General features: G+C 40.1%; 1 protein-coding gene across 3 annotated transcripts in view; it reads left to right on the forward strand.

Moving 5' to 3' along the window:
* Positions 1-12,560, forward strand: part of PRKCD (protein kinase C delta) — a 59,219-nt gene that overhangs the window by 27,499 nt on the left and 19,160 nt on the right. For 2 of the 3 annotated variants that reach the window (XM_083726762.1, XM_083726763.1), the window contains exons 2-4: positions 2,888-3,024; positions 6,373-6,572; positions 7,375-7,447. In XM_083726762.1, coding sequence (XP_083582888.1) covers positions 2,910-3,024; positions 6,373-6,572; positions 7,375-7,447 — 388 coding nt within the window. In that variant the 5' untranslated portion in view covers positions 2,888-2,909. The remainder of the gene's footprint in view (positions 1-2,887; positions 3,025-6,372; positions 6,573-7,374; positions 7,448-12,560) is intronic. The other variant, XM_083726764.1, reaches the window with a different exon arrangement.

Raw genomic sequence — 12,560 nt, forward strand, 5'->3', positions numbered from 1 at the left:
AACAAGCACTGCCCGTCACTGATACTGTCTTAATTCATGGCAGCAAGGGATAATAGGCCTCTGGCAAAGGTTAGAATCATATTGCTGGAAGGGACCCTGAGGATCGTCTAGTCCAAACCCCCTGCAATGCAGGAATATGCAGCTGTCCTATACAGGGATCAAACCTGCAACCTTGGCGTTATCAGCACCACACTCCAACCAACTGAGCTATCCAGGGTTATGTTATTACTGTAAAATGCATGTTCTTCTCACTTCCATTTTGCTTTGAAATCCTCTCCATTCATAACTTAGTCTGGAGTGAAACAAAAAGAAAGAGGAACTTTCTGCAAAGTGGAACTGGAAGAATCTGGAAGGGTGGCATACCTGTGCCAGTGACTGGAATGACCAATGGGGTGGTGGTGGTCTGAATAATAAAGACTGGAAGAATAACCCAAAAAAATCTTTATTAAAAACGTTTTTTAAAAAATAAAAAAGACTGGAAGAATTGAAGGCTGAAGCTTCTTCATTTATTCACACCAGCCATTGTGTGAGGTGGCAAATGGTGGCAAGGAATTTGTGGCATCATTGTGTATCTTATGATTGGCTTTGCTTATAGTAATCAGGGTGTATTCCTCAGTTTAGGTTATAACATAGTAAGTGGTGCTTATTTGAAATTATACACCAGTTATTTATGGTTATGTTAAAATACAACATTAAAATACAACATTTTAAATAATAGCAAATGAAACCCTTCTTTGCACTGACAAAATAGTCTGCAAGAGTGTGTGGTGCATTTAAAAAAATGGTTTTAAGCCAATTTAAGACAGAAGGGACACTTTGCAACAATTCGTGTTGTAGTATGGTTTCTGGAGATCAATTACTGATACAGTGGAAAGAGCGCCACCTACTGATTTGCCAGGATGAGCCACTGACAAGCGAGTTTTTTGCAGATCTCATGTGGAAATCTACCTGTGGAACAGAATTGCTCTGTGATTAAGATTGACTTCAGTGTAAGGAAGTAGGAAAGGTTATATTTGTGTGGTTGCTAATGCAGGACAGTTGAAGAGTGTTGCTAAAAGCAATGGAGAAATTAAATATATATATAGATATACTGTATAAATATAATGGGGATTACGATTGTGAATTCGTTTTTGTCTTTTAATTGAGGAAACCAAGATGTGTGTTTGCCCTACAATCTCATGCCAAAATACACATCAGATTTGAAAATATTTTTATAATAACACGCATGTAATTGAGAGAACAAGCGGACAGTGGGGAATGAGGTACAAATAATTCTGAATGATTTAAGCAAGCAAATGGGGGAAAGAAGAAAGACAGGATCGAACCTGATCTGATTTGCGGGTTGGAGTAGTTCTTGTTTTTGTTTTGTTTTTAAAGACTGAAACTATTAGGTGGCAGGGGAAAGTACTAAAACCAGATGCTTTTGTACTTTATGCATATTTCACAAGTGAAATACTGGACTTCTTGATTATGCAGGCAAATAGATTACAGACGTTTATCTGTGTGAAAGGTTTCCCATGCACATGAATGATGATTCAATCAAGCTTCACATATTTTGAGGTTTAGATCATAGTTTCTGGCTGTAATGCTTGTAGCTTGTACCGAGAATGTGCAGACTGAATGTCTTGTGATATGTTAGAAAATGTAAGGATGACCTCATGTCTATTTGTAAACATCTAATTTATCTTTCATTACAGCTTTTCTTTTTCTTTTATAGTAATATTGGACCACAGGCTTTCTAAAGCAGAGTTTTCTCTTAGGTCTGAAATATTTGTCATCTAGTGCTGCTTTAAAAGATGTATAGCTAATATATCAAATTGGAAGCATTTTAACTTTAATGTTTATATTTAAGTATGCATGATTTGCTTATAATTTTATACTGTATTTATTTATTCTATGATATGCTTTTATGTAAGCCACCTTGATTTCAATTTGGGGGTTGCGTGAGATATTAGTGTTTTGAATGAGAAGACTTATAACATTAAAATCTTGATACCAAGCCGTCTAGACAAAGTAGGGGTAGTGATTTATTTAAAGTAAGATGAAGCAAACAAATGAACAACATTTGTGCTCTCATTTAGTCCAGAGAAGAATGAAACATTCTACTGATGACTTGTTTTTGGCGCTTGTGTCAGCCTTAAACACAATGACAGAACTGCAGGGAGCCAAACACATGTTTGCTTTCTGTTAATATATTTGTCATTAGCTAAATACTGGTGAGGCTTAAGTGTCTCATCAAGATGGACAGTGATCTATTCTAGAGCAATAAGTTTCCAACAGCAGGATAAGAAAAAGGAAGAGATTTTTGTATGATGTGTCAGCTAGAAAGGTTAATTATGGCCACTAGCCCAAGATATGTGGTTTGGTTCCAAAAAGTGTGCACTGTGAGCAGAAAAGCACTTCTGCTCATCCAAGGAAGGGGTTCCTGCAGTTTTCAAATCTTCCGGCCATCTGCAGCCTCTGTTATGCCATATCTCACACAGTTTCCCAGGGTCATCAGACCTTATAGATCTGGTTTGTGGGGTACAGAAAGTGTGAAAACCTCTATTCCATGAGAAGAGCAAGACACTTAGTTCTTAGGATCTGAGACAATATGCACACAATAACATGATGCATTTTGGTTTTTGGTTTTAAAAAGCTATATGTGAACTAGAATGTCTGGATTCAGATTTACTCTGAATTGGATTTATTATAATTTTACTGGAAAGAAAGAAGCATCTAATCTTTTTCCTATAAATTTAGTCAACTCAGCAGATGGGAATCAGAACACACCAGGAGTTGATTTCAAGCAAGGCTTACTGAGTCCTTTCTTCATCTTATTTTCTCCACACAGCCCAATTTTTAACTCTAGCCTTAACTTGTTTGTCTGTTTTTTTCCCTTGTGTAGGTTTACAATTGTGCTATGAGAAATGGCTCCCTTCTTACGAATATCATTCAACTCCTTTGAGCTAGGACCTATGCCGAGTCAAGGGGAGCCACCCCAGCCATTCTGTGCAATAAAAATGAAAGAGGCCTTGACTACAGGTAAGAAGATTGATCAGTTGAATTGATTCCATTTGTGGTCTGGAATTCCTCACATATGGTCTGGCAGGACCAGAGTCTAATTGTGTGCGTGTTTATGAGACAGGAAATCTCACTGAGTCGGTAGTGATGTACTCCAAAGTAAATGTGTATACGATTACAACCTCAAGGTGTCAAAGGATGCAGTTTCTAGTCTAATGTATGTGGCATAGGCCAGTTTAATCCCAATGACAGGGAAAGAGTGAAGAATATGGGCTATTTGTGTACAGCATTATTTGGATTTAAGTCATCTGATAATAGGCAATGTATCAGGAAGAAATAATAATAATAATAATAATAATAATAATAATTATTATTATTATTATTATTATTATTATTATTTATTATAATTTAGACACTCTGGGCGGCTTCCAACAAAATATTAAAATACCGTAATACATCAAACATTAAAAGCTTCCCTAAACAGGACTGCCTTCAGATGTCTTCTAAAAGTCTGGTAGTTATTGTTCTCTTTGACATCTGGTGGGAGGGCGTTCCACTGGGAGGGCGCCACTACCGAGAAGGCCCTCTGCCTGGTTCCCTGTAACTTGGCTTCTCGCAGTGAGGGAACAGCCAGAAAGCCCTCGGCGCTAGACCTCAGTGTCCGGGCAGAATGATAGGGGTGGAGACGCTCCTTCAGATATACTGGACCGAGGGAATGGGTGATTGGCAGATAGCTGTGATGAGCCTGTTGACGACTCTTAACGACTTACATGACAAAGCCATTTTTCACCTTTTCACCCCTTGCTTCTTCCTGTAAGACCTATTGCAGTCGTTAAGAGTCTGAGTAATACCCCTCCCCACCTTCTCACTATATAGAAGGGTCTGGAAACTTCTGTTTCAGTGTATCTGAAGAAGTGTGCATGCACACGAAAGCTCATACCAAGAACTGACTTAGTTGGTCTTTAAGGTGCTACTGGAAGGAATTTTTTTTGTTTTGACTATGGCAGACCAACACGGCTACCTATCTGTAACAGTTTTCATGAAGGTTTTACATGTTGATACAGTACTTCCGTGTGTGTGTTGTGTTGTGTGTTTATGTGTATGTGTGTTTTGCACTGAAAACTCTCGGCATCTGGGAGGAAGGCTTTGCAACTAAAAAAAGAAAAAAATCACACCTTTGGCTAAAGAGGTCAGGGAAACAAGGTATACCTGCATCTTAGGAAACAGTATCTTTGATGGCCTTTTGTCAGGATAAGGAGGTTCCCTTGAGCTTCGATGGATAAACCCTGGCCCTGTGTGACTCCTTTCCTAGAAGGCTCAGGAGTATTGCTGGCCTTCCTTGCTGAACTTTAGACCCTTAAAAATATTCTTGAGGCCTTTTCTTTTGCACTGCATGAAAACTAATTGTCACCCAGGGCTTGGACTAAAAATAGTTACATAATAAGTTCTTTCTTCCTCTCTAACTTTAAGCTAATGGCTGTTGCTATTAGAACTAGAAAAGCTCGTTGGTTTCCATTCTATATGTTCCATGGACCCTTTTTAGAAAGAAATGAATGGACCCTTTTTTTTTGTTGTTTCATTTATTATGGAACAAATATCTGTTCATAAGTAATACATATACACTTTTATCTTAGTATAATCAGTGTGGGAGAGCATGTTGAACTTGAACAAAAAAAATCATTTGCACTCTCTCATAATTAACATTTCTATTTCTGGTCCATGTACCAGTAAAATTGGTGCACCCAAACATCACTCAAGTGAACATTTTCTGGCCAAATGTAAAATGGGAGAAATATTTTCTTAGGTCCAGGCTGATTGTTGCATAGTTGGATCTCCTCTTTTTAGGCCAACACAGACAAGCATGTGTTAAATCACTTGACAAATGGGTAGGGTTCCTTTAAAATCTTCAAGAAAAAAATGTAACAGATGCTGGAGGGGATACTAGAGCAGCATTTATCTTTATCTGGAAATTCATGGGCTGCCGATCTGCCTTTGAGGACACTGTGATAGAAGTTGCCACAACAAAATTGCAGAAAGGGTGGAGGTGGGGCACTCTGGGATTCAGTTTTCATTAATTGAAAACATCTGCTCTGAGTAGCTGTTACTAGAAAGGATCTCTGAGTCCAGGTAAAAGCTTTTTGGCAGAAGCAGAGGAGATAAAGCAGAAGTCTGCAGAATGCAGAATATCCTCAGGTGGCTATTTGTGGCAAGCTAACATCAGCCTGCTTGTCAAATACCTAATTTATAATGTTGGTTTTGGCAGTCCTTACCTAATAAAGCCAAACTGAGGTGCTATTCTTTACTACTGTTTAGACAGTCCATCATACTGAGAGACGTGCATCAAACAAAACAGCTGTTGGATAAACATAAACTTAACTCTGAACTTAAATCCTATGTCAGAATATTAAGGAACCGATCACTCTCCATACAGTTTACCGAGATTCAGCTATTTATCATGGCTCAACTAACACAGTTGCCAAAATTGGGCCTGGATATCAGGCCACATTTGGAAATCTGAGAAACTCTTGTGGGCACCACTATAAAATGGCTGCCATTGGGCATCTAACTAGTCACAGAAAACCTGCCCAAGGGATCTTTGCTGTCGTGGAGGACAAATAACTTTGCAAAAGAGAGAGGGAGAGCATGCCTATAAGAGAGAAGTTGGCTCTGAATCCCAACTTTCAAAACAGACATTTCCCGTGCCCCAATACACAACCACATTACCCATTTCACAGAAGTAACACACATCCACCCCCTAAAGCAGCTAAACAATTTTGGCAATTCCCCAAATCTGGAAAAGCTGTGGGGGTATTGGGAAAATCAGGGGAAATCCACTCACCACCATAAGGCACAAAAAACAGGAAAACTGTACTGAAGAAGTCAAACAGATGAGACCCTCCCATGTGCCCCAAAAAGCAACACACATCTTGAAGGCAAAATCCATCAACACATATAAGAGAAACATCCCACATGGGTCCCAGTAGCATTCTGGGGAAGGAAAGGGAAGAGGGGTGATGTGGTTGGAGGCCTGTACTTGGTTTTCCCAGGAGCTCAGTGCCACCCAAAGCACAATAAAGGAAAATAAACTTTTTAAACAACAACGAGAAGGGCCAGCGTTCTCCATTGGGGCAATGGGCTGGAGACCCTAGGGATAAGGCAGTCTAAACAATGACTAGAATAAGACTTATTCAATGTTCATCGGCTGTTGTTGCAGTTGATGTGTTTGGAAAAAATCCTTCTTTGTTATCTTAACATGGTTGAGATTATTTCCTGGCTATAGTTTTAATAAAATCGTCTGTTGGTTGTGATTGTGAAATTTAGTGTTTTCCTGGCAACTCTTCATTTATGCCTTTTCTGTGGCATTTCCAGAGAGAGGCAAAACCCTGATTCAAAAGAAACCCACTATGTACCCAGACTGGAAATCTTCATTTGATGCCCACATTTATGAGGGCCGCGTCATTCAGATTGTTCTCATGAAAGCAGCAGAAGACCCATTATCTGAGGTGACTGTGGGTGTATCTGTTTTGGCGGAAAGATGTAAGAAAGGCAATGGGAAAGCAGAATTCTGGGTGAGTATGACACCATGTGATTATTTTCTACTGTGTTACCCTAGGTCTATACAGCTTAGAACCAGATCTCTAGAGGACCACATGCTCATAGCATATGAATTTTTCACTTGTTAAGGTTATTCTCAGCAGAACTTCATGTTCTCAAAAAATGGGAATGCTCCTTGTCTAGTTCCTTAGAAAAGGAACATAATGTGTGCCTCATGTCCTTGATGTCATTACTGTGTCTTATTTCCACAACCTTGCTCTGTATCCCTGACAGGGATAGAGAAAAGATTAAGCTAATATGTGATAAACTGATGGGCCTTGCAATTGTGACGTGTGCCCTCAGGATTTTAATCTGTCAGATGAAGTGCTGGTGGGCTAGTGGATCTGAGGCTGATAATTTACCCCAAAGTGAATTTGCCAGCAGTGGGTGGCGTTGTAACCTGGTAGTCCATAAATCTGAGCAAAGCTCAAATGATGTTCCGCTTATTTAGAGAGGCTGTCAGTGGGAAACTGAGGGAATCGGTGGTATTTGGGTTAATGCAAATGATGTGGAACTTCCATACAGCCAGATAATCCTTGTATGGTTTTATTGTTTCCATTCAGCTGACGATAAATGAAATGTGGGATGACTTCATAATAATTAAGAAACTAACAGTATCAACACTGTTGTCATTGTGAAATAGATGTGAGAGAGAAGGAAAGTAGTCTTCAACTGTGACCTGCCCCTCTGCATGTGATATTTTCAGAATGTAGAACAAGATGGTTGCAGGAATTTTAGTGTAACTGGAAGGTAATTTGTTGATTTTGTTCTTCTTAGCTTGACTTGCAACCTCAAGGGAAAGTATTGATGGCTGTACAATATTTTCTAGAAGATGGAGGTAAGGAAATGGGTGAATATTAATATTATTCTTCAATATTATTATTATTATCCAATATATAGTAAACATTAACTTTAAATTTGATGACATGTTTGCTTGGATCCAGAGATGTGACAATGGAAGGTGACTTCCCTGTTCCTCCTTCCCTCCAGCAGCCTCCTAAGTCCCCTGAAGAGCCTCTTGGGAGAGCCTGTGGAATGGAGTGAGTTGTGGCATGGGAGCTGAGGAAGGGGAGATCAAATGGGAGGTTCCCCAATCCTCAGAAAAAGTTTGGGGGCATCTCAGAGGGCTGCCAGGGGAAGAGTGTGAGCTTCTTTGCCTCACCCAAGTCAGACATGTGTGCGAAGAGGCTCTGTGCACATACTCACATGAGCATTCCTCCATACAAGGGGCCATAGCTTAGTCGTAGAGCATTTGCTTTCCATGCAGAGGGTCCCAAATTCAGTCCTCTCCAAGTTGACAATGTGTGAAAACCTGGAGAGCTGCTGCGCTGCTGCCAGTCATTGTAGAGAAAGCTGAGCTAGGTGGAATGATTATAAGGTCAATATATGGTACTTTTCAAAGTTGCACATAAATGAGTGTAGATGCTCTTCTGATGTGTGCATGGACATTGATGGATGGGTGACTGGCCATGGGATGTGGTGAGAGGCCAGCTGATATGGACTCTTAACCACCTTATGCACCCCTTTTATGTGTTGAGGTCATCTGGCACACAAACTCAGAAGCATCTGCTTCATAAGTGTTGCTAAAATTCATTTTCTATACCACAGGTGTTCCTCAGCCTGTTATCAAAGTGTTCTTGTTACCTGAAAGTGCACTGGCAGACACTTTGCTTCAGTAAAAGAAATCACTTTGATCCTCTGCCACCCTCAAGAGGTTGCACAGGCTATGAACATTTCTACCGCTGTTCTTCCTTTTTAGCCCATCATGGTTGCTCAAGGAGTTACAAAATCCAGTAATTCCTTGGGCCTGGCAGGACTGGAACAACATTGGTTGATACATTTGCATACTATGCCCAGTTTAAATAAACCAGTGTTTTGCTTCCAGGGAAAAGGTATTGCATCAACACTGAAAGCTCACTAGTTTGGTGAATTTTCACTGGGTAAACTACCAAAAGCACATCTTGTCAGTCACCTGAGGTCACCATGATCTCCCGTGAAGTGTATTCTTTTGCCTACTTGGTTTGATTGCAAATGACATGGGTAAAGAAATTCTCAAGTGGTTGCAGGCACCATGAATAATGATTCTGTAAAGCCTGCTCCCATTGCCTACATGGTTTGATTTCTGACTATGCAGGCAAAGCCTTGGGGGATTGCAGGCGATGGTGGTCATATGGTTGGCATATGGACTGCAAGAGGCCACATCTCTACTTGCCCCTATGTGTGGGGCAGGTGGGCATGTCTTGGGGGAAACTACCTTGTGTGCCTAATTAGGACCTTTGCTGGGCCCATAAGCCAGAGGTTCCTCACTGATGAATTAATCCATTAAATGTTGTAGCCTTAGTTTTCAAATGTGGGGGTAAATTAAGAAAGGGAACGTGTAAGCAGAAAAATAAGAAAATATTCTCATATATAGTATTTTTCATTTATTATGCAAGTTTATAGCAAGAAATTTCACAATACATCTGGTCTAGGAGCTCCCTGCACATATCTGGAGTGCACACATGGAGCTCTTACATGCTAAGGATCGTCACCTAATCAGTGGTATAGGCAGCTTGCTGCACACATTTCATTAAAAAAATTAAGACATTTATTCAAAAGTTTAATACAATTACTATACAATACATTTTCAATCAATATATCCCCTCCACAGACAGCTCTGTGATGATGGTGGCATTAAAATATTCTGTTCCTCTTCAATAAAAGAGAAAAAGAAAGACCAGATCGTATCAAAGCTATCTTTTTTTGGAGATGCCTTTGCTGATGGTATGTGAGGCATTCTGATAGAGCAGTGCCCCAAGCCTCTATTGGTATATGAGAAGTTTCCTTCCATTGTTTCATGATGTACAGAGCAATTCACTTGTCACTGAACTAAAATGGCATGTTTCCAAATTGATGTGCCCTAGATTAAATTCTCTTCTCCATATGAGAGCAGAAAAAATATTCCATCATTCCTGGAATTGAGGGGTAGAAGGTGGTTGAACGCTAGACTTGGGGTCCCACAAATGAGTCTTCTCCCCTCCCCCCCATATAAAAATGATGCTTATAAGAAGCAGAACTGGTTGCCAATTTCTTTGTTTATTTTAATGAAGTTACTGACCTTATCCAGTCACAGAACTTAGCACCTCAGTGGTTGGTTTACTTTCGTACTGAGTGTCTCACTCTCTGTGTTAAGCAGCTTTGGAGGCAGCAAGAATAGCTTTCTCTTTCTGGAATTATGCCGCGGACTTCAGCAATAAAACGGAAGGGTTTGTCAATTGCTTTCTTTGAAAAATAGGTAGTTTCCGTAGGGAACAAAGTTTTTTAGCATTTTCAGTGGGTGGAGAAGATTATATGGATAATCAAATGCTCATTAACTGCAGGTTAATGCAGGAAAGAGTTATCTGAAAAGTGTTGCCTATTTCTGTGTGATTTATAGATTGTATTAATACGTATGCATGTTTTCCATAGCTAAATTTATTTTTAATGGACCTGCAATAACTGGCAATATTTCCATCTGATAAAACTCTTAATGGGAATTGTAGCTTTCTTGCACTGTTCATTCACTACCCCATTCATTTCAATGGAAACTGTGCAAGAGGTCTGAGTAAAGGTTTTTCCTTTGTTTGGTAAGATGTGAAAGCTTGCTGGCATAATTATTATAGGCTTTGACAGCTTTCCACAATTTTTTCATGCTAGTTGCTATCACTTGGACTGCTGTACATGACAGAATTTCCTAAATAGTGTGTAAAAAGTTTAGCTTTCCATTTTTAAAAAATGCAAGATTTTGCTAAAAGTTGTCCACATCTTCATGGCTTCATAAAAATAAAATGCAGGGAGGATGTGGGGTAGAGCAAAAAGGATATTTTTCCCTTCCACTGTGTTCCAGATGCTTCCTATCCTTGATTCGGTTAAACAGATTGTATATAGAGGACAACTTCTGCTAGGAATGTCACTTAGGCGATCAGGAATTATGTTTGTGAACTGCATCCAAATGCAGATCTGAATGTGCATCCCATTGAAAACAATGTAGTGTTTACAGATTACCTGTGCATGTTTTGGTGCATTTGTATGAACATCTGACACAGTGAGTGTCTATGCATGGAGATGCATAATTCTGAGCACAAATCTCCTTTCTTGGATTGGTCCATAGTGCTGGTGACAGATTCCATAGCCCACCCGGGCTTCAGAATGCCTTTGAGGGTGGGGGATTCTGTGCATATCCTCCAATACCACTTCTTCCCTTGTGATCCTTTAAATGCCAATGGGGAGTTATTGAGGCCAAGCTCCCAGACTGAAGGGAAGCAAGCACCAAGCCACTTTATTCACTTCAGCCAATCTCCTATTTCTAACTGGATGAAAGCTGATCTATCAATTATAAGGGGAAAGAGGTGTACAGTCCCTGCTCTTGCTCGGTATTATCTTTTTTTTCCTGCATACCTCAGGAATCCACCTCCCCAAGTATGCAGGAATCTGCTCCTACCTTCTTCCTAGAACTGCGTTATGCAAACCCTTTGGGTGCCTTGCATACATACCTAACACTACGCCATTGTTTAATGCTAAATGAGCTGCCACTTTCCCTCTCCTCCTCCCTCATGACCAGCAGGAGGATTTCTGCAGTCATTAGAGTCCCTTTCACATTAGTGTCATGCTGCGTGAACCAGAAATCCTGCCTTAAACTCTGCGAAGTTTCAACACAAGCCACCTTCAAACCTGTGGGCTTGTTTTGAAGCTTCCTCAAGTTTGTCGTAAGTCTGGGTTCCTCTTCCATATAACATGACAAGCCGTCAACGGGAAGAGCATGATGAGCCCAGTGCATTGCGTTCTGCATCTCATTTACATATCGCTATAATATGGCTTAGTATTATGCGTAGAGTGCAGTCAGTGTATTACATACAAAGCATTCACTTTACTGAAGGGGAAGTGATACTTTGTGATGTTAGCAAATACATGCAACTTCGAGCAGCATCTAGTATTACACCAGTTTCCTGATGTGTATATGTGGATGTATTGTAAAAAAAATTAAAAATCTTTAAAAATGTGGAAAATAAAACATCTCGATTTTGGGAGAGAGAAAATTATTGCCACTCCTTTGACTTGGCCAGTGGTGCAGCAGTAAAACTGCTAGTACAGTTTGCAAAGCTAAGCAGGCTCCAGTATGGTTTCAAATAGGATGGGGGACAGTGTGTTGAGTTTCCTGCATTGCAGGGGGTTGCAGTCGATGACCCAAGTCTACAATTCTATGATTCATCTGGTTACCAACCAGATGAATTGACTGGTTGCTTCAAAAACAGTTCTCTTTCTAATTCTAGTAAATTATTTTTAAATAGAGCATCCTTTTTGCATATATATTGTTAAATACCATTGGTATTTCAGAAGCATTTTATAAGTTTCAAATGTTACGAGCCACATACAAAATCTAATTTTGACTAGTAGCTGCAGTTCCTCCTGTTACTTCCTTCCTTTGCAACAGAACTCTCTGTCACTTCTTCTTTCCCTGACACCCTTACTTTTCCTACTTCTGCTCTGTGTTCTTTTTCAGATGTATCTTTTATACACTTGATGCATACATTCGTAAATGAGTAAAAAGAAAAACTTAGGGAAGCAGTATCCTTCCTTTCAGCATACAGAAGAGATCCCTACTGGCATTCAGCTCTCATTCCCTGATCTTCAGGCAGGCTTGCTGCAAAGCATTCAGCCATTCCACCTAATCCAGGGCCCTTCCGCTCCTCCTTAATCAACTGCTGGTCTTCTCTTCTACGGGACTCCAGCCCACATCACTCTTTATGCTCTGAATTGTAACAGCTTGGGGAAGAGCCTGAAGAAAGCACTGGATGACTATAAGGGAGGCAGAAGGGGACTTGGGGCTCACTGGAATTGCTAGGAGTGTTGCAGTGAATTTGTTACAGTGGAAGTACACCTTCAAAGACCAGGATTGTTCCAAAAAATGTGTCACCAGAGCAGATAATTTTGTAATTCCTGGGCTG

This window comes from Podarcis gaigeae (assembly GCF_964106915.1).
Source record: "Podarcis gaigeae genome assembly, chromosome: 2".
In the NCBI taxonomy this organism is placed as follows: Eukaryota; Metazoa; Chordata; class Lepidosauria; order Squamata; family Lacertidae; genus Podarcis; species Podarcis gaigeae.